The sequence below is a fragment of the Rhinolophus sinicus genome, linkage group LG03 (assembly GCF_036562045.2).
Source record: "Rhinolophus sinicus isolate RSC01 linkage group LG03, ASM3656204v1, whole genome shotgun sequence".
Classification (NCBI taxonomy): Eukaryota; Metazoa; Chordata; class Mammalia; order Chiroptera; family Rhinolophidae; genus Rhinolophus; species Rhinolophus sinicus.
In genome coordinates, this window is record NC_133753.1 from 140,497,375 (window position 1) to 140,525,103 (window position 27,729).

The following is a 27,729-nucleotide window of genomic DNA, read 5'->3' on the forward strand; positions in this document are numbered from 1 at the left end:
TGTCTGCTCAGGCAATAGATTTGTTGATCTGCCCTGACCCTACCACTAAGAGGAAAGAGAATTGGGAATGAAAGATGTCAAGACAGAGAAAAAGAGTACAAGGGAGCAACCCCACTCTCATCTTTGTACAAGGATGTGCAGAACTCCTGGAGATTGTGATACTATGGAAGTTGCACTTGAACAAAATCTTGCCAATACCTGGCCTGAGACAACAGCTTATGCAGTGGGAAGATCCAAGAACAAGAAGTTGTGTACTTCCTGGCAGTAGCTGAAGGAAGTAACCACTTCGCAGAACCATGTAATGGGAAGAGCTCACAGAACCCACCAGAAATTATCTATGTGCCTTTGAGAGAAAGTCAACACACCAGTTGCATGGCCATCGCTCGTCTGTTATCCAGAGAAGCAGCCACAACAATAAGCAGAGATGTTTGTCCTCCTATTCTCCTTCTCAGCTCTCAGTATTAGAAGAGCTAGGCCTTGAAATGGAGCGGGTGGAAAAGAGAGGTATTCTAAAACCAGGATCACCATGCATATGCACAGACACGCTCTGCACACTTCAACAACTAACCATGTCTCCTCCCCATTTCAGGCCCCTGGAGTCATTGCTCTAACCAGTACTGAGGAGGAGAAAGCTTTGAATATGACCTGAGATTGGCATATATTGAAGTTATGGAATCTTCCCAAGAGATTTGCTACCCAGTGGGAAAGAATGATTTGAAATAGAATACATAGGGAAGAGACTTGAGATCATAATACTGATTCATATTCATGTTTAAAGTTCATGTTTGAACCCCACTGAATGAAAATCCCTCAGTAAACCAGTTAGATCAGCATTTCTGAAAGTATGTACTATGAATTTCAGTTGCCCAAGCTTGCAAAGGGCAAAAGGCTCAGTAATCAAACCATGTGGGAAACATACTTAGAAGTACAATACAATAGTCAAAGATATGAGTACTACCATAAACAAACTAGTTTATATTTGTTTAACTCACTGTTTTATAAATTTATTTGGTCACAGAAACTTTTTTTTCTATGTGATTTCCATTAATATTCTTCAAAATACACGCTTGGAAATTCTGTTCTAAAGAAGGAAGGAAACCTGGCTATGAGTCTAAAATCAAAGTCAGACGAATGTCAATTGGGCAGTTAATGGAAAGAAACATGTTTCTTCTGGGTTTGGGAATCTTATGGTTTGGGGCTGTGCCTGTCTGTGTTACTTCCTCCAGGGCTGCAGGAGTTACCCAACTCTTGGCAATTCCATTTACATGAAAATCTATTTGAGGGATGACCCGTGGAGTTGGGATGACCCGTGGAGTTGTTCGCACCAGTGAGGACCACACGAGAAAACACGTACTTTGTTAAGGGTTTGAAAAGCTGGGGAAGGTCTTGGAAAATTCAAAGAAATACATCCTTCTGAAGGTTACAAGCCTTATATCAGAAAAATAACAAAGTTGGAAGGCTGGAAGAACTAGAAAGTTACCAGTACCATGTCTCCTGAGACACACTTTTCACGTCTTTCCTACCCCACACAAGACTTCCACAAACTTCTGCAGACGAAAAACAAGAAGAACTGATACCAAAGTCCCAGGACAGTTGGCATATGTATAATAGAGGGAGGAGCCAGGACAAAGGAGAGTGGCAGAAAGGGTTCAAACACAGCTCCAGCTAGAGATGGCTTCACATCTTCCTGAGAGTTAGGTGTGAGGAGCCTCTCAAGCCCTGTGCCCTGGCTCTTATGTAGACTATGGGTTATCTAGAAGTGACCAATTTGTCATGATTTATCATGACTGTTTTGAAATCTCTAATCTGCCATGTCAGAACCTTTTCTGTAAATGACTTGGTCCTTACATAGATGAAGTGTACAATGAGTAGTTAATTCTTCCTAAATTTAAGACTGAGATGTTTGACAAGGTAGCAGTCAATCCAGACCATCACAGACAACAGAGGTTAAGGTGGCATTTTAGAATTTTAAACCAGAAAGTTGATGACAAAAAAACAAAAACACAAAGAAAAACTAACATTAAAACCTTTTACATCCTTGCTTTTTTAATGTGAAATTAATATTTCACTTTTTTTGTATTTGGTTCTGTCTCCGTTTTTAAAATTTCTATACTCTCAATGTTTAATTTTTCTAAAATTAGTAAGTACAAAGCAAAGAATGAATTAAGTATGATGTTTACAATCTACTGTTTACAATGTTTCAATGACATCAATGTTTACAATGCTTACTGCAAATATTTTAAATCGTTTTCTTCCTAAGTTAAAAATGTTTTTCCTCAAGAAATCCATTTATAGAACATGATATCTCCGACTTTGTAAGATCAGTAGCACTGTTTCTCTTTCTAAATGAAAAAAATAAAAGCATTTCCCATGGTTAGGTCCAGATGATGCCAAGTGGTAATATTATCGTGTAGAGAGATTAAGCAAACCTACATAAATGTATTAATCTTTCACACTTTAGTTTCCTTGTCTGCAAAATGGAGATTCTTATAATACCTACTGCACAAGATTATGTATGGATTGAACGAGATAGTGAAGTCTGATACATAGTAAAATTTCAATAATTGACAGAAAAACAATGAGACAAAAACAATGATTTCCTACTCTAGCTGTATTTTAAATGCAGTGGTGAAAGTTTTTCTCCTGAGTTAACGAATCTAATATTGAAAAACACTACAATAAAAAAAAAAAGAAAAACACTACAATGGTAATTATATAATACATAAATTTACAAATTCATTACTACATATTTAAAGGTATTTTCCCATTAATATTTTAAAATAATTTATTTTTGTTGCTATGATGTGCTGTACCTGTCTTAAATATGTCTGTATTTTTTTATACAAATGAAGGAAATTATCTATATGTAATTGTTAATAGCTCCATCGAATGAATATTAAAATAAAGTAATAAAGGTACATATTACTCCCTAACAAAAAGTCTCATCTCTTACAAATCCAACTATGTACAGTAGTAGTATTTGATTACACATATTATACTGTAGTTTTATTATGGCCATATACAATATTTTATTACATTATTTAGCAAAGAATGAAGTACAGTTTTATGTCCTATGAAAACTATTTTAAATCTTTGTCTTCCCAAGTTAAAAATATTTTTTCCTCAAGAAATATGTTTACAAAACAGCTCCAAAAAATGCTAGCTGAGACATATTTTAGATTAATAATAGTTTCTATTTCTTAACAAGGACATCTCAGCACAGTTTTTCTCTTATTTTCACAGGAATTTACCCATAAATCAGATACAAACGTATTGGAATCTGTAATCTTTTAAAAACAGCTAATTAAATCTCCCCCCTCTCAGTTGCCTATAGTTTAGGCGCGCTGTGTGTGGTACTTCCCGTGGTGGTTTGTCATTTTGTTGTAATGGCAGGGGGAGGAAACCAGCAAGGCTCAGTAACCACACTGCATATCAAAATGTCACCATGGCAGCATTTGTCCACTTGTCAGAGTCCTTCTGAAATGACTCAGCCATTCATTTTATTGAATAAATATTGAAGCTTTTGAGATTTATTACTTGAGGTTTGGGAGCAGGCAAGTCAAACAAATCCTTCATTCCTAATGTGCCGTTTCAGTTGGGCCAAGATTATGATTCTTGTCTAAACTTCATTTATTTGAATAGACTATAAGCTTTCTGCTTCTTGCATAATTATATTTAATAAGCTTGCATTTACATGCCTGCTAATACAGTGAAAAACGAATTTAAAATTTCCAAAAACATTATGTGGTCTGTGGTAAACCTATCAAAATGCTGAATTCAAACAGCTAATTTCCTGGACATGTAGGAGAAGGGGACAGGGAGGAGAGATGTAAAACTTCTGATATAAAATTTTTAAATCTTTGATATAAGGTTCTTTAAATTTCATTTATACATATCCCATCTTGAAGCATAACTAATAAGAACCAGGATAAGTATGTTATCTACTAAATCTTCTATTTAATAGTGTCCATTTATTAATACTTTCCTCATTCAACAAATACAAAACTTACTTCTTCTCTTTTAAAATACTGAGATATCTACAAAGAGCTTTTTATAATCATGTTTCTAGTGAATTGGGTCACACAATGAGTCTAATTTCTTAATCCAATCACTCACTATGTGTGAGTTTTCAGTTATCACTGGGGTGAACTCAGTGTAGAGTTCATCAATACTGTCCAAAGATGAAATTATGAGAAATTTACATAAATATAGATCTGCCTGATAAGATCCTAAAGTGTCTTTGAAGCTTCTTTGACATATTGGGCCAGGCTAAAGAGACAGAGGGCAAGCTTCTCTTCATATTCCTCCTTCAGCATTCCTCCCAGGGCCAAGGAGTCTCCCACTTAACATCCCACGACCTAGACCAGCCCTATTGTGATCTGCACAGGAGGCTGCAATGCAGTGATCCTCAATGGGCTGGGTCTACACTAGATAACATGATGAAGTCATCCATGTTGGGTTCTATAGGATCTGCTTTCCCAGGAGCCCCAAGCTCTACCAAGGACATCTCTAGTCTGAGGTAATGTTTATTTTACCAATGGCTGCAAGCAAACAAAGCCACTGCAAACAAAGCCCCCACTGTCTATTTCCCACATGGGTGGGAAAATCAAGCCCAGTTGAAGAGAGGTTTGACTGATGGTATGTTTAGGGATTATGCCGAGCTTTGCAAAGTTTGTATATGTATGGGTGGGTGCCCGGTCCACTTATCACAGACACCTCTGCCAGCAGCTTTCAACTTGTTTGGAAGCTTCTACCTTTTCAATATCCAGTTGGCTTTCTAAACTCATACGGCCACAAGAATTTCAAGTCATACTGAACGGCATATAAGAGTACTCTCTGTAGTTTCTGCTTAGGGTGATCAAAAGTTGTGAAAGTAGATAACAGTGATGGTTGCAAAACATTGTGAATGTAATCAATGCCACTGAATTGTACACTTAAAATGATTAAAATGGCAAATTATATGTTATATTTATTTTACTACAATTTTAAAAAAATAATGTTATATATCAAAAACCATAACACATTTTAAATGGGTGAATTGTATGGTATGTGAATTATGTTTCAAGAAAGTGGTTTTAAGAAAAAGAAAAGGAAAAATAGAGTACTCCGCAGAAAGCTTTAATGCTTTGTCAATAGCTTGTATATAAGTCAAATCATACCAGAAAACTTATACTGGAATCGTCTCACTTTTCAGGAAATCAAAATTCTCTGGAGTTTTTTTCTTTGTAGGGTTCCAAGAAAGTAAAATGGTTTTTAAGATTGTATTTGAAAGGGTACCAGACAAATACAGCTTTAGCACTGTATTAGAGCAATCCCACATGGAATACTCCCAGACAAAATGGAGTTCTCTAACAGTCCCTAGCTTTTTTTTTTTTCATTTCTTTTTTCTAAAAGCAAGGAAGTGAATTGTGAATATTTCCTACAAGAAATGCTGAGCAGGTTAAATTCTGATAATTATAAAATCACGGGTGGTCACTAGTTCAAAGAAAATCTTTCCCAAATAAAACCAATTATGAGCAGAGACTTTAACTGTGTCCCTTTATCCATTGCCAAAATGCAGTATCAATAGAATAGAATGTGAAAGCTGCAGCTTTGATATGAAAGGTACTGAAAGCATTCATCTTTTGGTAGTTGTCCTGCCACCATATGGAATGGAATAAAAGGAAAAAGAATTATGCGGCAACTTAAATTATGCAATTGGAGAAAAGGAAAGGCAAATCATAACCAGATGCATCTATGCATACATTTTATTATAGAAATTTTCTTTGATATGGCAGGCATCCAATGTACTCTACTGGCAGTGTGAAGTAATTGACAATAATACAAAAGAAAAATTTAGACTAACATATATTACTCATTTACAACAGAAAAACACTATCAGAAATGTCTTCAAAACATCAATATTAGGCTGAACCACATGCAATTGATAGTTTCTTGTGTTAAAACGGTCAAACATTGGCAAAATGGTTGAATAACAGCAATTTCATCTGATTCAACCTAATACGTCCTTTTCCTCCTAATTTACAATGGCAGCCTGTTCGGTTCTTCATCATTGCCATTCAATAGAACAAAAGACATTTATTTAAGTTATTTAACATTTTTAAGTTATTTAACGTCCCCTTACATGAGACGATTACATAAATACATGGATCACTTAATGTTTCTTTTCTCCCCCTTAGTTAAGAAATATTTTTGACGTTTGATATATCAAAATTTCCCACTCATGGGTCTGGTGAGGCCTACTCTCAGCTGGTCAAACGGCACTTCAAGGGAAGCCCTTCTCTATTGGAGATGATGACAGAAGGAGGGTACTCTTCTCCACATCGGCTCTGCTCCGTTATCCTTTCTACAAAACGGTGACATGAGGTAAATGCCAGGCTTCCTGTCTTTGCTACCTTGAGGGACTCAGGGCCTGTACTGTGTGTTGAGGGATCGGAGGATCTGAGAGAGAGGTCTAGGACTGCCGGAGTGGGACTGAGTGAAACTCGATACTAATGGAACTAGAGGGCAAAAGCAAATCCTACTATGGATGAACAGCCTTCCTCCAATCAGAAGCACCACGTCTCTTCTAGGCTTTAGAGAGAAAGCCCAGTGCTGGAAATAGAAGGTAAAGCCAAAGAGTAGAAGCTTGATCATCTAAGAAACAGTGTTGAAAAGAGAGGGAAAGACAGGGAGGTGAGAAGAGGGGCAGACTGGGACTAAGTTGAAAGAGAAAAAGAAATTTGCCACTGAGGGCTGCCTGTACAGCCTAGTTTAAAGATGTGGCACCAGGGGTGGGATGGGGAAGTGGACAGGCACTGTCTGTCTTCCAGAGCTCAGAAGCCAGAGCAGAATCAATATCCAAACAAGTGCTCAGCCTGTGCTCAGACGATTATAGTTGGCTCCTATGGTAGGGGCAGAATTTGGGTGGCATTGCTGGAAAACATATGTTGTCAGTGATGATCTACTCCATTCAACAACTGGAAAAGTTCTGTTGGCAGTTAACAAAAAGGCAACACAGCACACAATTCTCCAGAAGAATAACCATTAAACAACTCCTCCTAAATTAGAGTCAAAAGTCAGAGACATTCTACAAGTGACTAAGAAAGAAGTTCTTTTCCAGAGTTTGGTATGAAACTAACCTGAGGAGGAAACACTGGCGAGGGGCTCAATACGTAAGTAGTCAGTTCACTGAATTCAGTTTACTGAACTAAATCTGTACTGTTAATCATTCTTTTCTGTTCCCAGGATGAAATCTTGGGTGGATCCCATGTTTCACATTCATTTTCGATTATTAACAAACGGCCTCATTCTCAGATAGTGCCCACAACTGGCCCTCAGAACACACTTTTCCCCTGACATTACCCTAACTGCAGGGCAGGGTCATACTCACCTTTTGCCTTTTTCTGGATCAATCCGGTACCAGTACCTCTGTCCCTTAATAAACTCCCTCTCAAGTTCTCCAAGTGATTTTCTGAGTCAACGCCACTTTTACCTGGAGGTTGGAGGTGGAATGCATAACACAGTGACAGCTCTCTCCAAAAGAATTCTCACTACATGCCTCAAGACCCATCTCCTGGCCTCCACTTATAAACCCTGAAGGTAGGTGATGACTTAAGAATCACAAAATCAGTCTCTTCACAATGCAGTTAGTGGCTAGTCTTGCTAACCATCTTGCTAACCAGTTAGTGGCTAAACAATCTGACTTCAGAACTCTGCTCTACTATTTACTAGGTATGTAACCCTAGACAAGATACTTAATCTCAGTGTCCTTATGTACAAAGTCCTGAAATCTGTAAGAAATAAAAGCAATAGCTATAGCATAGGTTGTTTTAAAATTAAAAGCACTAAGTACGTAAAAGAATGCCTGGTCACCACTAATGAAGCAAACTAACATCATGTGTCTTCTTGATATGACTGACGTGCTGAGAACTATCCAATATCACCAATGTGGGATTCTTGCCCAAAGCATTTAATCTGAATCTAATTATGAGACACCAATCCAACAAATCCAAATTGAGGTAATCTGCAAACAACTACACTCTAGGTTTTAAAAATTATCAAAAGCACATAAGACCAAAAAATTTAGATGGGAGAGCAGAGCTGGGGAACTCTTCTGGATTAAAAATACTAAAGAGGCATGACAACAAGGTGTAATGCATGAACCTTGATTAAATCCTGGATCTCATTTAAAAATAAATAAACACAAAAAGAAAACCAGAAAAAGGACTTAATCCAGGGCAATCTTGGATGCTTAAATATAAACTAAATATTAGAGAATAAAGATTGTATCAGTATTGCATTTCTAGAGGGATAATTGTGTTGTTATATAGAAGAATGTCCTTGTTCTTACGAGACATATGCTGGGGTATTTAGGGGTGAAGTGTCATGATGTCTATAACTTAGTCTGAAATCATTCCTCAAAATATTGTACTAAAAATAAAAATAATAGTGTCACACACATAATAAATCTCAGAACAATAATTGACACATAATAATAAGTATAAATTATGTATTATTATCACAGACACTTAGACAACAGGAAAAAATCACATTTAAAATTGTTACACATCTGTCAAATTGAATTGATCTACTGAATCATGAATTTCCTAATACCCTCTTCACCTACCACTCACCTTTCCTGACTCCCAACACCTACCTTTAACTTCTCCACTCCTCCCTTCAGACCGTGTCTCCCACCAGTAACATAGTTTCTAACCTTCTGATTTACATTTTAGTAGCTAATATGATGAGAAGATCTTTTTCCAGTTATGCTTTAATCTGTAATATTTAGATTCACAACTGATTTATATTAGAAAATCTTTGTACCTTCAAACTCAAGCAGTAAGTTGGCCTAGACAACTTTAAGGCTACACCACACAGTGTAGTTTAGTGGTTCTCAAGCATTTTAGAGTGAGGACTCCTTCACTCACTTAAAAATTGAGGACACAAGCTTTTGATTATGATAGTGATAGCTATCAATATTTACAATATTAACAATTAAAAACTAAGAACAAATTATGTATTTATTAATTCAATAAAAAATAAACCCATGTCATGTTAACATTAATATTTTTGTGAAAAATATATTTTCTCTTACAAAAATATTTTTAGTGAAATCAGTGGCATCATTTACTGTTTCATAAATCTCTTTAATGTCTGGCTTACTAAAAGACAACTAGCCTTTTTTTTTAATAATTGTGGTGACATACATACAACATAAAGTTTACCATTTTGTTCACTGCAATTTAGTACATTCACAGTATTGTGCAACCATCACCGTTACCTAGTTGTAGAACGTTTTCAGCATCCCAGTAGGAAGACTTAGATATATTAATCAGTCACTTCCTATTCTTCCCTTCCCCTAGCCCCTGGCAACAACTCATCTGCTTTTTGTCTCTATGGATTTGCCTATTCTGGATATTACATATAAATGGAATCATACCGTATATCTGGCTTCTTTCACTTAGCATAGTGTTTTCAAGGTTCATCCATGCTGTTAGCACATAGCAGTACTTACGTATTTTTGTGGCTGAATAATATTCAGTTGTATGTGTACCTCACATTTTGTTTATCCATTCATCTGTAGATGGAAATTTGAGTTGTTTCTACCTTTTGGCTATCATAAATAGTACTGAAATGAATAGTCATATACAAGTTTTTGTTTAAACACCTGTTTCCAAGTCTCTTGAGTATATACTTAGGAGTAGAATTGCTGGGTCATATAATTCTATTTTTCACTTTTTGAAGAATGAGAATGGCCAAACTGTTTTCCATAGCAGTTGCACCATTTTACACTCCCACTAGCAAAATATGATGGTTCTAATTCTCTCTGCATCTTCATCATTCGTTATTTTACATTTTTTAGAACTATGGCCAACCTAGTGGATACGAAGTGGCATCTCATTGTGGTTTTGATTTGTATTTCCCTAATGACTAATGATGTTGAGCATCTTTTCATATACTCCTTGGCAATTTGTCTTCTTTGGAGAAATAGCTAAACAAGTCGTTGGCCCATTTTTTGAGTGTCTTTTTGTAGTTCAGTTGTAAGAGTTCTTAATATATTCTGGATACTGGAGCAGATGTATGATTTAAAAATATTTTCTCCCACTCTATGAGGTGTCTCTTCACTCTCTTGATAGTGTCCTTGATGCCCAAAAGTTTTTAGTTTTATTGAAGTCCACTTTATTTTTCCTTTGTTGTTTATGCTTTTGTGTCATATCTTTTTTTAAAAATTGCCAAGTCAAAGATCATGAGGGTTTATATCTATGTCTTTTTCTAAGATTTTAATAGCTCTTATATTTAGGTCTTTTATCCACATTGTGCTAATTTTCGTATATGGCATTCTTTTGTATATGGGTATCAAGTTATCCCATCACTATTTGTTGAAGAGATTATTCTTTCCCCATAGAATGGTTTTCACACCTTTGTCAAAAATCAATTGACCATAAGATGTATAGCTTCATTTCTAAACTCTCAATTCTATTCCAACGATCTACATGTCTGTACTTATGCCAGGACCACATGTTTTGATAAGTGTAGCTTTGTAGTAAGTTTTGAAATTGGGAAGTGTGAGTCCTCCAACTTTGCTCCTCTTTTTCAAGATTATTTTGACTATTTGGAATCCCTTGCCATTTGATATGAATTTTAGTATCAGTTTCCATTTCTAACTGTCTGTTGGGATTTTGATAGGGATTGCAATAAAACTGTAGATCACTTGAGGAGTATTACCACCTTAACAATATTAAGTTTTTCAATTCATGAACACAGGATGTCTTTCCATTTATTGATATTCTTTCATTTCTTTCAGCATTGTTTTGTAGTTTTCTGCATGTGAGTCTTGCACCATCTTGGTTAAACATATTTCCAAGTATTAATTCTTCTTGATGCTATTACGAATTATTTTCTAAATTTCCTTTTCAGATTGCGTATTGCTAGTGTACAGAAATATCATTGATTTTGATATGTTGATCTTATATCCTGAAACTTTGCTAAAGGTATTTATTAGTTCTAATGACAGGTGGATTCTAATATTTGCTCTACATTCAATCTGTTACTGTATATTGTTTTGGCTGAAGTATAGGAAGAAAATTCAGCCTTTTATAAATATGTAGTTAGGATAGGGAAAAGGGTTTTAACAGTTTTTTTCAGATAATTGTAGATATTTGTCTTTGATACAATACCAAGACTCAATAAATGATCGTTTCTTAAAGGTTAGTCACAATGTAGCATCTGAAATCATATCAATAAGCATTTTTTACTTAGTTACATTAAAATTCTTGGCCTTATAATTTGAAGGGGTCTTGTATTTATGCATAATTTGGTAACACTGTATGTTTGGAAAACACTGATTTACTGACTTATGCAGATTTTCCAAGCGTTGACTCTTTTCATTTTATGATATTTGAAAAACCACATTATTAGTATCACTATCAATTTTATCACAAAATCTTTCAGTTTTGAGAAGCTGCCAAGCTCATTAGAGCAATAAAAGTTTCCTAAAATCTCATTTTTTGCTTGAGATAAAACTTAAGTTTTATCAATGGTAGCAAATACTGTCTTGTTTTCCTTGAAGTAACTGGCTTACTTTGTTCATTTTCAAGAAAACATCTGCCAAATATCCAAGTCTTATTGACCATAGCTTTTCTGTCAGTCATTCTTTATATTAAAAAGTGTGCCCTATTATGAAAATGGTTTGTTCAGGTCCCAACTCAAATAAAGGCATAAAAGCTTTTTCTCCAGACATATACAGTAAAGGAGCTTTATTCATATTTCCCATTTCATCAGAAAGAATTATAAAAAACCATGCAGTCCAGTGTTGAGATTCAATAAAATGAATACTTTTTATTACTTAATCAAGGAACATTCCTAAGTAAACTTTTATTTATTTGTTTTAAATGAGTATGCAGTAGTGAACAATACAATGACAACCAATCTAGTTTGGTGCCATTGTTTTGATTCATGCTAAGGATTCACTATGAGTGCAAATGGTAACACAACAAACAAGGCGAATAACTTCTCAGAATTATTGCAAAAATACTTTTTACCTTGAGGACTCTGTGAAGGAATCCTGGGGACCAGCAAGGGTCTGCAGACCACACTTTGACAACATTTGGTATCGCCATTGAAATGTCTGTTTTGTGCAGACTGCCTTAACTTCACAAATGTTGAAAGATGTAGGTGTTACCATTCTTATCACAGTCTCCTCGTTAATGTTTTCCAGTCCCTTAGCAATGCATTTGGGTGCTCTCAGGGCACACACCCAACCAATAATAGCAGTCCCTACTTCCAGTTCTTAAGAAATTAACTTTAATCGGAAAAGGGCAGATATTTAGAGAAAGGTGAATATGGCTCATGGAAAGTAGGGCAGGAAGAAAGGAAAAAATAATTTATATTCTAAACCTTTCTGCATATTCACATCACATTAACCTCTAAACTCTAACCCATCCAGTTGCTAAAAACCAAACAATGTAGAGGGGCTAGCATATCTATTTTACTAGACTAGATTAGGTAATGGTTTTATGACTTTGCCTTATGAGCAACCATAATATTTTTATACAAATAATTATTCTTTCTCAAGCTAATGTCTTCTTTTACATTTGCATTAATTACAGGGCCTGTAAAAATCACCTTTGACAAAGCCAAGAATAACACACAAGGAATTTTCTTTTGAGGACTGGTGTAGTAAAATACCTACCTTTCAAGAAATGACTAAAACAATAAGATGTAGAAATCTTTACAAACCAAATATTCATTTAAATTATGTTATGCTATATAGATAACCAAATCTGTCGTATGACCTTAAAGACAGGGTAATGAAAGGAAAATTAACCAAGTTTCCATTATACAAATCAATTCTCCTACAAAATAACAGGTTAGATTTAGAATTGAAAAGTACTCCAAAGGAAAATAAGTCCTTTTCAAAACAACAAATCAAGAAGTTTCAGCATGTTCCTTTTTAACAGACTGCTTCCTGATCAGCATATATCACTGCCAAAAACACTATTCTGCAGGGAAAGGAAGGAAGGTTCCACTACTCTTGCTATATATACCCCACCAAGTAAATCCAAATGGAGCTACTCTTTGAAGTCAGCAGGCATTCTTTGCTTCAAATAATTCTGAAGGGATTTAGAAGTCAGATGGGATTAAAGTTTAGAAAAAAGCCTGGAGGGGTGGGGAATCAGCTCAACTTTAACTGTAAATAAAACATGGTGAGAAGAAGGGAACCTTTACTTAGATCCAACAATTGCTGCAGTGGTATGGTTTATTTTGAATTAATGGGGAAAAGGGACCCTAAATACAGACTCACTAATTAAAGTATGCAAGAAGGAACCAGTGGAAAATATCTTTAAAACCAAAATTGAGCAACCTCACAAATTTGGGTGCTTTGAAAAAATATTTTAAAACCAAGTATTTCTATCCCCAACCAATCTGACATTTGATCTCTCTCATTCAAGCCAACCTCCCTCGTTTGAGTTACTGCAGTAGCCTCCTAACATCTCCCTGTTTCTACCCGAGCCCTCCTAAGTGAGCCTTTTAAGAGGCTGATAATGTCCTCCTCTGCTTAAAACCCTCCCATGGTTTTCCATCTTGCTTGGAGTAAAAGCCCAAGTCCTGGCAATGGCCTACAAAGTCCTACCTAATTTGGTTCCCTCTAACCCAGGGGTGTCCAAACTTTTTTCAACGTTTTTTACCAAGGGCCATATGTGGTAAAATACACAAACAGCCGGGCCACTCACTCGAGGTGCAGCACGTATTGCCTCACCTGGTTTATTTAAGTAAACTAAATATATTTTTGGAATTTGCTGTGGGTCAATTAACAATGGATTGCGGACCGCAGTTGGCCCGCGGGCCGCAGTTTTGACACCCCTGCTCTAACCTCTCCTCAGAGGAGTAGGCACAATGCAAGCAGGTTACAGGTTCTAGGGTATTCACCTGCATAGATTTACTTGTGTGGCCATAGTGGTTGTAAAGATCATAGGAAACAAAACATTTCAAGTCATAGTCTACTTAATTATAAACACATAACTATTTCTTCCTCTATGTACCAACTACCTAGCTAAAGAATTTAAGGGTGGCCTGATGGCTCAGTTGGTTAGAGCGCGAGCTCTGAACAACAGGGTTGCCAGTTTAATTCCCGCATGGGAGGGTGGGCTGCGTCCCTTGCAACTAAGATTGAAAATGATGACTAGACTTGGAGCTGAGATGCGCCCTCCACAACTAGATTGAAGGACAACGACTTGGAGCTGATGGGCCCTGGGGAAACACACTGTTTCCCAATATTCCCCAATAAAATAAGATTTTAAAAAAGAATTTAAGAACAGTATTTGTGAGGCTAGTTTTCATCTAGTAATGTCAGTATGGACAAAAACTTTGGAATGGTCATTTTTAAGTCATATTTAATAACTCGAATTACTCACTGGCATTTATAAGGAATGCTAGATGCCTGAAGTACATTTTGACTCTTATTCAATTCACATTATGGCAGAGCGGTAATTATAATAATCACTATGTTTTAAAATCACAGAGTGAACAGCAACTAGGTTGGTCATCTGGTTCATCTCTAGCAGAACATATCTAAATCATGTAGTCTGTTGGTTTTCTTTTTTCAAGACTTTTAGGGAAGAGACACAGTAATTTCCTCTCTATATAGGTTGTTTTAAGATCAGAGATAAGTAAAGTGTTTTTTAGGTTTCACCTCATAATCCAGTTTTAAGTTCATTGGAGTTTACTTTAAGCATTTTAAGTATTTGTTTAGTGTACAACTGTCTTTTCCAGTTTTGCATCAGAAAGTAGAATTAGAAAGAAAGGCTGATAAAAGAATATAGGAAGAAGCAGAGAGTAAAAGAGGATGAATGAAAGAAATCTGGAAATCAAGAAGAAATGTAAAAAGAACTCAATGTTCTGTTACTCTCATTTTTTAATATCTAAGGGACTTGATCTGGTTCTTTTCTCCAGCACTCACTACTTGAATACAAAGTACAAACAAATTTGGGAATGATTAAAAGATGGGTAGTTGACTATTGGTTGACTGCGGATAAAACAAGTGCAGTAATTCAATAATAAAATGTGTTCAGTCTTAATATTTTTAAAATAATAATAAAAACATGTAATAAAATTCAATTTAGAAAGGTCTAAGAAGAAAAGGCAAAGTCTCCTGCCTATTCCTCTGCCACATAATAGTCCTTTTCAACCACTCTTAAGAATTCCTTTAGTGATTTTCCAGAAAGAAAAATTAAGTGCATCTCCCTGCACAGATATATGAATGTGTGTGGAGTGGACGGTATATATTTAAATTTTATTCTAAAGGAATAACATACCTCTACATGACAACTTACTCTTTTTCTCTTTAAAATACACGTTGGAGACTTTTTCATGTGCCTGCCTATTCATGGAACCTCCATGAGTAAGGAAACTTTTCTCTTTTTAAGCACTCTGTCTCCAATACTTAGAAAAAGGTCTCACATATACTTTTCCTCCAGCAGAAAATTGTTGGGTAAATGAATGAATAAATTAGAAAACAACAGATTAACATCATTGTTTTGAACAAAAGCATATTATACATTATTTAAATGTACCAGAAGTATCTAGTCTGCTAATGATGAACATTTAGACTATTTGCAGATTTTTGGCTATTACTGCAGTAAACATTCCTGAATATATCTATTAAACCTTATCCATACATATCTGTAAGTGAATCCAAGGTAATTACTTAGCAATATAATAGTTCAGGCCATAGCATTTTTAACTACTGCCAAGTAACACTCCTAACCAGTTACAGCAATTTACACTCTCATTACAATTTTTATTCAGGAGCAAATCCCCAAACCTAAAGTTTAGTGACAGAAACACACATTCCTAGCAACTTACATATTCTTTCATCTACAGTCTTTTAATGAAAACTGTGTCAGATTAACTCTCAAAAAACTGAAAGTCCTTTTGGCTTTGCTGAGCACTGGGGACATCCTTTTTCACAAAGTATTTGTTCCTACTAGCCAGCTTTCTGGAACTTGGCCAAATTCATGGCTAACGGCTTCTTTTGTATATTCTAATAATAAAATATACTTCTATTGTCGTTTTTAAAAAGGTCAATAACTACATCTTTTTAAACTATAAATAACAATTCAAGGGAATGCAGATACAATTGAAAAAGTATTATACAAAGGAAACAGGTGGCAGTCCTGTAGAAATGCTTGAAATTCTATCACTCAGACTCTCACATGGATTCCACTGCCTATTGACATTAAAATAAGAAAAGTAACCTATAGGCAGAAAGAAGGTTGTATTCACATTAACATTCATGAAGGCTGAGCAGCTGAAGCTCTACACATCAAGTAGGGAATATATCCTTTGTTTAGTGATGAGAAAATGCCTCAGTGATAAATGGTTACAGACAGGGGTGTCACGAGGGCAACAACACACAGAACAACTCCGAGAAACTGGAAAAAAAAAAAAATTAATTCTTCCTCTCCTGCAGTTCTTTTTGTAGCATTGTTAAGCACAACGCCTATCCCCACAAAGCAAAGAAAAATATTGCCATACAGCATTCCCAACCTTTACTGAGACACTTCCCGGAAAACATACTCTTTGAAAACAATTTAAAACAAAGCTTAAAAGGCTTCATGATGCATAAATATTCACACATTCTGAAAAAAAGTGTTCTGCACCCTGCACCCCGCCTGTTTGGATCTCAAACGTATATTGTCATAAGACAGCATGGTCGTCAAAGTGCAAAGTCTGTAACGTCAACACGGAGACATTAGGCACATCATTAAAATGCTTTACGCTCATTTACATAAATTCAAACACATTATCATACTCATTTAGTAAATTAGCGAGAAAAATCATGTGTGAAGTCAAGAGTTCGTTATTTAACAAACTAATATCTCATAGGCCTCAACAGTAACTACCAACGACTTTCAATTGTTTTTCAAAACTAAGTAAGTTAAGCTACACTTTGTAGACAGCTTTGTCTCATTCAGAATAGGAAGCCTGAGAACAAGACACGAAGGCAAACACTTCCCAGGGCCTGACTCTAGGTGGCTCGCTTTCCTCACCTATAAACACAAAAGCTGAAATAACCGTCCCTCGCCGCCCAAGGGATTTTCTCCAGTGTTTTGCGTCTTCTGCAGAAGTCTAGAGGCTTTCGCAGGACGAGTAATAAGAGTAGCACAATTTTCTAAAACCTAGATGTTAACACCGTGCTTTTAGGCGTCCTTCCCCACCCTACAAATATCCAGATGAAGCAAAAAAAGACAAGCACAACAGCCCCCGACAAATCCTCAACACCTCCCCCACTCAATGCTTTCTGGAAGAGTGTTGGCAGCGCTATGTAGACAAAGGACAAAGACGCAGACAGCAGATCGCCCCGGGTCGCCAGGTTAGCCTGAGGACTCGGCCGGTGGAGCTCCTCCGCTGGGGACGACCCGGCGGCACCAAAGGTGAGGAGGCAGGGGCGGGGCTGGAACTCGGACCCCGCCCCCAGGTCCCGTTGGCGTCTCTGCGCCTGCGCACCCGGCGGAGGCCTGTGGCTGGGGAGCCCGAGTTCTGGGCTCTCCTTGCGCCCCAGTCCTCCGCCTCCTCCCCCGCCCCTTCCCACCTCCGCCCACTTGACGCGATGACGCACGGCAGGTTTGCGGACGTGGCGGCGGCGCAAGGTCCGGAAGACCGAGACGTTGGTAGCGGTTGCGGTGGCGGCGGCGGCTGGGGAGGAGGACCACGGGGGCGGCCAGAAACGGAGGCTCGGTCATGAACTTTCCCGGGACGGCAGCGGCGGCGGACCTGGCAGCCGTTTCCTCGTCGCGTCCCCCTTGCTAACGGGACAGGTAAAGATGGCGGCGAGAGGTGGGGAGTGGCTCCGTCCCGGACGCGGGTTTGGGCCCCAGCTGAACCCTCGCTGGAGGCGACGCGGGGCCCTCGGCCGCAGGTGTAGCAGGGGCTGCTGGAATAGACCCTGAGGTAGAGAGACCTTTGAGACGTCCCCAGCCAAAGCCCCTCGATGCACTGTAGGGGAAACTGAGGCTCAGAGGAAGGACTCCTACGTGCCCGATTTTCGGAGCAACGAATTTTCCGCCCAAACGCTGTATTTCTCCTACAACTTAGTGTTTGTATTGAATATTCGCTGAGGACATCTTGTTATATCGTCCAAGTGTGATGGTGTGACAAAAATCTGAGGTTCAATCATCACAGGGTAACAGAGGAAGAAAAACTAGACGTGTGGAATGGAGAGGGCGGCAAGTTTTTAAAAACTGAATTGGCTCTGGAGGATACGATCCCTGTGATTTGTCCTGATGCAAAACTACCTTGTACTTTATTGTTCTCTGTTTATGGAATGTCAAAGCGAAACACCCAACAGCAGCTATTACACAGAACGAAGATGTTTGGGAAACCATTTACATTCACAGACGAGCTGATGAATGCTTTAACCCCGTATCAATTGGTCCTTTTTGTGACTGCTTGTAATCTAGTAGCATGCAAGCTTGTTTCAGTTTTCTTAAGAGAGGTTTCGTGCTTTTTTTTCTTGCCCAAAGAGTATTAAGATAGGTGAAGAGAATTGAGTCAGAGGATTTGAATACTGTTGTCTTTCTAATCTATATAGTTGGCTCAGGTAATTAATTATCTGCCTGGGCCAAAGTCTAGCTTTTCACTTGGATTAGACACGCAACCAATTCTTGATTATTCAGAAACAAACAACACCAGTTTATGGCATGCTGCTGCCTGCATTTCATTACAAAGGGAAGTGAAGAGAGACAGTTCAGTCTTTGAATATTATTTAGCAAGTATCATGGACAGAGGTTGATGTAAACATCTAAAATGGCTTTTAGGCATTACTCCCTGACTTTCAGCTGTGTACTAAGCAAGTTTGAGGTTCTAAGAACAAATTGTGTCTATGAATCCACAGGATTCTTAGACATTTCCTAGATAAAAGAGACAGGATAGAAAAGACTTGGTTAAATAAGTGGAAATAAACTTATCTATTTTAGATGGGTAGCTTTCTTTAGTTTGGTAGCTGTCAAGTTAGGCATCTCAGTTCGTGGTAATAAATAATGTAACACCTGGAGGAAAAGGTGAAATCTACTTTATAGCTATTATCTACGTGATCTGAATTGAAACTCATTTTTGAGTTTTTAAAACATTATAATGTTGCCATAGAGCAGTCAGAAAATGAGTTTCAAGGGTTGGATTCAATTATGTGAAATAATTCCAAAAATTTTGTAAGTATAGAAAGTATAGTCTGTTGTCATCCATATTACAAATTCAGACTTTTGGAGTTGGTCTTTTCTGATTTTTTTTTTCTCTTTTCACGTACGTGGTACTTGTCCCTAATATTCAAAACTGAACTAAGTCCTTTGAGACATTATTTTGCTATGGCTTCCATGACCAGCATGGTTTCCTCCTCTGAACACTCCTTTTCTTTTTTCCCTTGTTGACTATCCTTCACCCAAACTAAATAATAGCAGTTCTTCAAGGCTCAATAAGACCCTGTTTTCTTATTCTGTACTCTCTAGGTAATCTCATCTATACCCACAGCTTCAAGTTTTCCACCTATGTGCAAGATGAGGCATGAAATTATATCTAACCCAGACCTTTCTGAATTTGACTAGATAGCCCACTGGGCTACTTGATATTCATTTGGGCTGCCTTAGAATTTATAATCGTATTCACTGCGCCCTTCCCCCAAGCTTTTCTTCCAATGTTCTGTATCTTAAAGAATGGCACCACACCATTTACTCTGTCAAATCAGAAATCTTAGCATGATTCTTCTTTCCACTGTTCCTATCTGAGCCGTATTAAGTCCTACGTATTTTATCTCCAAAATGCCTCTTTCTACCTGTCCACTTTTTTCCATCTTTCACAACAATAACTGAAAGCAATCTATCCTTTCTTATGCGAACAATTAATATGAAGCTAAAACTGTGAATGTGGAATTAGTTTATGTTCTCGTTTTAATAGACCAACTTGAAGGTGAGTTGAGAGTATGCAATTAAACAAAAAGTATTAATCGACATAAGTTTTTAACTTAGGTCAGCTCTCAGACAGTGTTTTTCTGAAATAGAAATGTACATGGTGACCTAAAATCTGTTCATTCTTTATCGACCGGAAATTGATTTTGATGAGTACTTTGGTAAATTAAAGTTTGGTGAAAAGCTTCCAGAGAAGAAAAATCCCTGGTCAAAAGCAAAATTATGACCTCTATAGAAGATACCTACTGCACTAAATATACTCTCACATCATCATGATACAGGAAGGTAGGTAGGAATACAAAAGATATTTCAACTCCACATGAACTTAAAATGCAGAACAAGCCAAAAAGTTTTGGGTTCATAAAAGTATTGTGTGTGTACCTATAAAAACTTTGATTCCATCAGAACTATAAATTGTACATATATGATCACAAGTTCTTAAGACCTAATACAAAATTATCTAATATTTTTCACATACTCACAATAAGGGGAACTTTATTTTCTTGATCTAAAAAAAAATTATAGCAATCTGCCCTTGTTAAAATGAAATCACCCTAATGTTTTGTGATATATGGTCTATAAAAATGGATTGTTTATCCCATCCATTGTCTCCACTACCACATATGTTCACTGTATTTCAACAGCTATAAAACTTGAACCTAAGTTTTTACATAACTAAAACTATCCTTTAAGAAAAAAACAAAAGGTGAAGTTTCCTGAATGTAAGATTATTGTAAATCAGTCAAATGGATCAACTACATGACAATTTTCTCTGTCTTCTTTCCCAGATTTTGACATTATGGCAGGGAGGCATCAGAATCGTAGCTATCCTCTTCCAGGAGTTCATTCAAGTGGTCAAGTACATGCATTTGGAAATTGTATGGAGAGTGATGTGTTGGAGGAGGATGCTGAAGTGTATGAGCTTCGATCCAGAGGAAAAGAGAAAATCCGAAGAAGTACATCAAGAGATAGACTTGATGACATTATAGTATTAACAAAAGATATACAGGAAGGAGATACTTTAAATGCCATAGCCCTTCAGTACTGTTGTACGGTAAGTTCTAATTTGATTTTGCATAATGCAATCCAAAATAAGTATTTATTCAGTGCCATTTTATCTTGTATTTTCCTTCCCTCTCCACCCTGCCATCCCTCGTTTTTTCTTCTTTCCATAGAAATCTGTATCATGTTGGTGGAGGTTAACTTTTTAGATTGTTAAATGAATACTCAAATTTCTTGTTATTTCTAAATCCTGTTTTTAATACTGAAATTCTATTTTTAATACTGAAAAACACCCAAATGTGTTATTTTTTCCTCCTTAGTCCAAGTTTTAAGAATGTAGAAGTATATTAGGAAGTTTTTTCTGCCCGTTTCCTGAGATAACACACTTGTGTTTCTTCCCATACTTTTTTTGTGCTTTTAAGTGTGTGTGTGTACACACACATATATATCCATATATATTCATATACACACATACACACATACACACATAAATACATATATATGGATATATTTAAAATACTTGGAAGGTTGGTGATTATTGTGGTTTTTAAAATTGGTTTATACTATGCCTATTACTCTTCAAGTTGCCTTTGCCTTTTTTTTAATTTCTTAGCATGTAAGACTTAGGATATCCCTCATAGTCTTATAGATCTAACTCATTATTTTATATAGCTATGTAATACTCCATAGTATGGATGTACCATAATCATTAAGCCATTTTCCTACTTATGGATAGTCAGGATTTTCCCCATGTTTTGCATTCTGCTGTGAATATCATCACAACTATATCTTTCAATGGAGGTGCTTTTATTTCTGTAGACTAGATTCCCAAAAGTGAGATTGGTAGATAAAAGGAACGTTGTGTATTTTTTATTTTAGTAGACATTAAACTGTTTAAACCCATTTAATATCTATGTCATTATGTCCATCTTGCATCCTTAGCATGAATCTGTTTTCTTGTAAACACATTGATATGGAAACTATTTAGAACAATGGTTTTCAAACTTTTTGTTCTCATACTCCCAGTAGAGTTTTAAAATGTACCATGTACCTCCTTGCATATATTAAAGCGAACTTCTGAAGTAATTCCTAATGATATAGCTACGAAGGATGTAATTTCTAGAATGTTGTCAATATTGATATTTAAAAAATAAGACTATAGAATACCCTTTAAATGTATGCGTGGAATTCTAAATACTACCAGGATTTACTACCTGAAATCATTCAAATAATATGTATGTGTACACACATACACACTCTTTTTTTAATAGCATGAAATTTTGTATCATTTTTTCTTTTTCCTTTGTTAACATTTTTATTCTTCCCCTCAAAATCTTTTAATAATGTAAAGAATTTATATACTTAAAAATGTTTTACGATTACGTTATAGTTATCTGCAATAGAAACATATTTATAAACATATATAAATTTAAATTGAATTTTAAAAAGTCTTATGATGATGAGATTCTATGTATTTTTTTTTCTGAATAATTATAGCAATTCACAACTGATCAAAATATATGTTACAAAGTTTGATTTAAAAATTGAATAAAATATTTTATTGAAATGCATTTCTTGATGAAGTCAAGAGCTGGGTTTTTTTTTTTTTTTTTTGCAGTGCATGTATGGCAATACTATACATTATTAAATCAGAAAATATCTGATTTCATTTTTTAATGCACATAAACATATGAATATGTGGTTTGTAGAGAAATAAATTACAGAATGTGCCTTAAAAGATCAATGATGGAAAGTAATCAAAATTGAAAATTAGGGGCAAGGCTAAAACTATCACGTGGAGATCCAAGAGATGAGTGTGGTCCAGTAGCTTCATTTAGACAAAGACATTAGTTTTCCTTTCATGAACCTGGAAAATTTTCTAAGAAGAGAAATTTGAAATGCTATCTGAATGATTAAAAATAGGTTACATTTCCAATGAGATAGGTGAAAAGGAGAAAGTATTTCGGGCATATGACAGTGATATGGAGACGATTACAAGGAGGAGATAAATAAGGTGAACAATACAGGGAGTTTAATAGGTGTTTCAGAAATGAGTATCATAGACTGATTGGAATGAAGTACTTTGAGATAACTGAGGAAAAGTTTGACCCATATAGTAAGGACACCACTGTACGGTTTTAACTAGAGTACTGAAAAATGGTGGGGGGAGGCTGCTGGTGAATTGGAGGGGACCTAATAAAGAAGACGTTAGAATAATTCAAATGAAGATGAGCAGGGTTTAGGCTAAAATATCTGTTAGTAAGGATAGAGGAGAAGCTGACAGAAAATGTATTTGGAGAAATCACATGATGCACCAGCTGATTCCTTATTGATTCCTTATTTAGAATGAAGAATGATGAAAGGCAATTAGTTTAACATTAGAGGAAAGATGGCATTGGCTATAAGGAAAATTGATACAACACAGGGAATTAAGATAATTAAATATCAACTAGCAAAAAAGCCTAACCTTACGAAAGGATTTATCATTTAAAAAATACAGTGGTGCTGTAATTCCATTTATAAATATTCAGTGATAAGAATTGTGAAAAATATACCGGTTATAAAACAGGAGTAAGAAACTAAAAAGGTCAAGGTTTGAGTCCTATATGCAATCAAGCAAGTTAGCAGAACACAGAAAATATAGGAATATTCAGAGAAATAACCTAAGGAGACACTAAATCTTGGAAACCTAGTTCAGAAAGAGTATTGAGCAGTTATTAGAATATAACCAAGTAAAAGAACATTTAAAGAGAATAGGGTCAGGCTCTGGGGTTTTGTCAACAAGTCTTCATTTGCCTTAAGAAAAAATAAGTCTCGAGGTAGTAAAAATGACAAAATGCCCTTTATCTTTACTGTCTCATCTCCCAGTTACTCTTCAATCCTTTCTCCCTCCTCCTGCCACACATACACTTCAAGGGAATTGATTTTTCCAACTGGAACTCTCAGTCTTCAGACATGATCAGTAATCTGCCATTGATCAAGTTCACCACTCTCCTAAAACTCTCTATGTTTGACCTTGATTCTTCTACAGGTTTCTGATTTTCCTATTAATATTTAATAATAGTTAACATTTGCATAGTTTGCTATATATCACTATTCTAAATGTCTTTCATACATTTTAATTCATTAGTCTTTACAACAACCCTATATGTTGCTTTTTTTTTTTTTTTTACAGGTAGCAGATATCAAGAGGGTTAACAATCTCATCTGCGATCAAGACTTTTTTGCCCTTAGGTCCATCAAAATACCAGTAAAAAAGTTTAGTTCATTGACTGAAACACTTTATCCTCCAAAAGGAAGACAGGCTTCACATCCATCATGTGTTCAATACGTTCCAGAACAGCAGGAAATTCTGCCACCTAATGATTCTCTTTCTTCCAGTGAGTCAGCTGGTAGCTTTTTAAAAGAAGTGGACCGAGACATAGAACAAATAGTAAAATGTACAGACACCAAAAGAGAGAACCTTAACGAGGTGGTGTCTGCCTTAACAGCACAACAAGTACGTTTTGAACCTGATAACAAAAACATTCAACGTAAGGATCCTTATTATGGAGCAGACTGGGGAATAGGGTGGTGGACAGCTGTAGTGATAATGTTGATAGTAGGCATAATAACGCCAGTATTTTACTTGCTGTATTACGAAATTTTAGCTAAAGTGGATGTTAGTCACCATTCAACAGTGGATTCTTCACATTTGCATTCAGGAGTCACACCCCCATCACAGCAGAGAGAAATGGACAATGGAATTGCTCCAACTAAAGGAATGCCCTTTGGTCAACAAGATGATCATAAACTATATAGTCATGATTCTCAGTCACCTGCTGGTCAACACAAAACATAACATTAGCTCATAACAATTTAGTGATCACAGGTACATCGGGAATGTGGTGAATCAATTATATTCAATAACCACTTCAGAGGCAGAATTTAGGGAAGTTTGAAGATGCTTTTGTTTTTCACCTTTGAGCCATCTACAAATGGATCGAGTACAATATCCCTGCAGTTGCTGGTTATTTATATTGAGAGCAGTAAATCCATAAATCTGTTTTATCAATGCTTAAAGCAGAAATTAATTAAATAGTATCTACTAGGAAGTTGTTGACTTGGAAAACCCATCATTTTTCTATTCAAAATTGGTTATGTTTAAATTTTATTTTTAAGTAATAATTTTTGGTTTAAGGCTTTTAGTTAATAAGCAGAATAATGATAGCAACATTATAATAGATACCTGCAACTGAAGAAAATTTACTCCTGTGAACCATCAAAATAGTTGCAAAAAAAGTTTGACTCTAAAATTATTTATGATAGCACACACTTAATACTCCATTTTGAAACTTTGAAAACAAGTTTAGCACATAATGCTATGAAAACATAAGTAGGAACAGAAGTGGGAAAGTAATGTATGTAATAATGTCTGTAATAGAGGCTAAGATATAGATTAAATATTTTTTAGCCCTGAAAATAATGTGTATGGTTGGGAAGTTGCCATTTAATCACTAGAACACTGGATTAGGTAAAGACCTAAAAGAAATCTTTGTCTCTTAAAGAATGCTGCCTCTGCTTCTGTTTTTTTGTCTCTGATATTTGAAAGCACTTTTGTAATTTTTGATGAAAAGTGTTACATACATATGGACAGATTAGCATTGAGACAGTAACTCTATATACTGTGATAAGTTGTTGCTATGTTATATGTGGTAACATGCCTTAATTGCATTTAATGCCTTATGTGTAATCTAAGTTTTAAAATTAAAGTTAGGCATTGTTTCATATGGTTCTATCAGATTCATAACATAGGCTGTACAAATTCATCTCCACCATCACTGTCAAGCACAAATTAATGGGGTCAACACAAATTTTCATTGCCTCTGAAGTCTGTTGCAGAAAATGGTTCATTAAGCAAAAGCAGTAATCTAGAGACCTTTTGCCTTAGCAAGAACAGGCACGTTGCTTTTTTTTATTGACTCCTTCACCTCTGTTTTTCAAAGAGAAAATGTCCAACGTAAACCTTTTTTTCCTCTGAACTGTAGCATAAAATTGGAGAACAGAGGCCAAAGATTTATGAATTGGTTGAAAGGGCTTGATAGTGCCACTTTTTAAGATCTATGGATCTGGTAGATAAGAAGCATTTGCATACTGATCCCATCATTTAATTTTTAAAAGTATGTTTTTAAAAATGTAACCAGAATGATTCATTAGAAGTAAGATTGGGCGTCTGGATTGCGTTTTTGTATAATAAAGTGTACCTTAAGATCTATAATACCACCTCATTTTCTGGGCATTATTTCCTAATTTTAGTGTTTCAGCTTTTTGACCAATTTGTATTTCAAACTCCAATCTTGATACAACATGGGGTGAATGCACCTTCAGTAGCAAAGTTATAAAAAGACAGGACAGAGAAGTCAAACATTAAAACCTTTGCGTATATTTGAGGAACTTAGACAATTACCAAAAAGTGTTAATATGGAAGTTGCAGCAAATTGATTTTTTGAATAACTCTTAGTTTAAATTTTAAAAAATTGTTTTAATGTGCCTTGGGCATCTTGAAAAGAGGAATATGATCTTTCTAATTTATGCTCAGTGTTAACTTGGTCAGTTTACATTGTATTTATTAAGCCTGCTGAAAAATCAAGTTTGAGGGAAGAAACTACAGATTATTTTAGAGTAGAATGGGGCTGTATGGCCTTTCAAGAACTTTGTTTACATCAAATTGATGAAATTATGGAGAGTCAGTGATTCCTTTTTGCTAGTGGTACTTTGAAATTGTGATAGAGGTCTGATTTCCAGGATATGTCACTTATTTTTAAAGTAGTGAGGTGTATACTATGTACTTGCTGATTAAAAACCATTTCTGTTTTGCAAAATGTCCTGTTCCTTGAAGGAAATATAACATCCTTATACAAAATCAGGCAGTTTCCTTTTTCTGTATGTTTGAATTATATATTTTAATTGAATATAATTTGAATTATATATAATTCTATGTTATATATAGAATTAGATTCTAAACGTCATTTTTAAAAGAAAAATTCCTAAGCATTTAATAGGTGCAGAATAATTTTAGCTTTTAAAAAGTACTAACATACATCAAAATTTGTAGCAAATGCAGGTTACTTTGTAAAACTTAATAAAATAAGAAATTGTTATTGTTGGACATTGTGGACATTAATTGTATTGAAACACTTAATTTGAAATTACTCTGAGGCTTCATGTTAAAGGATATATATGTATAGTATACGTAAAAGTAACAGAACTGAGTCATTATATTTGGTTCACTTAAAAAATTGGAGTTGTGAAGAAAAATCAGCTATTTTTAGGGCTTTTTTTTTTTTATTATTAAAGTCTGGGTACAATGGTTTAGGTTGTTTTGAACTAATGGATGTTATTTAAGATATACTGATGATAGAGTCTGCTGGCCACAAGAATTTAGAAGACTGCAATGTTAAATTAACTTCTCCAGAGGGCTTTTTGTTTTTTAAAGCTTTTCTTTTTCTGGACTCTACTTGCTGTTCAGTGGCCTGAAGAGTTTTTTAAATGAACCACTACTTAGCAATTAGTTCTTTTTAAAAAGTATCTACTTCTAAAATTACCTACTTGGGAATATGAAGGATACAGTTAGAATTTTAGCAATATGAAGCAAGGATCCAGTCAGTGTTATAGGGTGAAAGTGTAATTTTTAGAAATATTTATTTAAATTGTGCATTATGATGGAAATCAGTATTTTGAATTACAACAATGTTGCTCAGGAAGTCAGTATTTTTTTTTTCCAAGTATGTGCATATTGCACTGT

At 35.7% G+C, this 27,729-nt stretch overlaps 1 protein-coding gene across 1 annotated transcript; it reads left to right on the forward strand.

Moving 5' to 3' along the window:
* The first annotated feature begins 17,498 nt into the window (after positions 1-17,498).
* On the forward strand, positions 17,499-27,093 carry LYSMD3 (LysM domain containing 3). The gene is made up of 3 exons (XM_019734249.2): positions 17,499-17,804; positions 20,732-20,997; positions 24,121-27,093. The coding sequence occupies exons 2-3, from the start codon at positions 20,743-20,745 to the stop codon at positions 24,784-24,786; spliced, it is 921 nt and encodes a 306-aa protein (XP_019589808.1). The 5' UTR covers positions 17,499-17,804; positions 20,732-20,742; the 3' UTR covers positions 24,787-27,093.
* Positions 27,094-27,729: the final 636 nt, after the last annotated feature.

What these genes read in the sequence shown, in the direction of transcription:
- LYSMD3 (XM_019734249.2), top strand. Translation starts at nt 20,743, where the DNA reads ATGGCAGGGAGGCATCAGAATCGTAGCTATCCTCTTCCAGGAGTTCAT. An exon ending in CCCTTCAGTACTGTTGTACG is followed by an intron (nt 20,998 to 24,120) that starts GTAAGTTCTAAT and finishes TTTTTTTTACAG; the next exon opens with GTAGCAGATATCAAGAGGGT.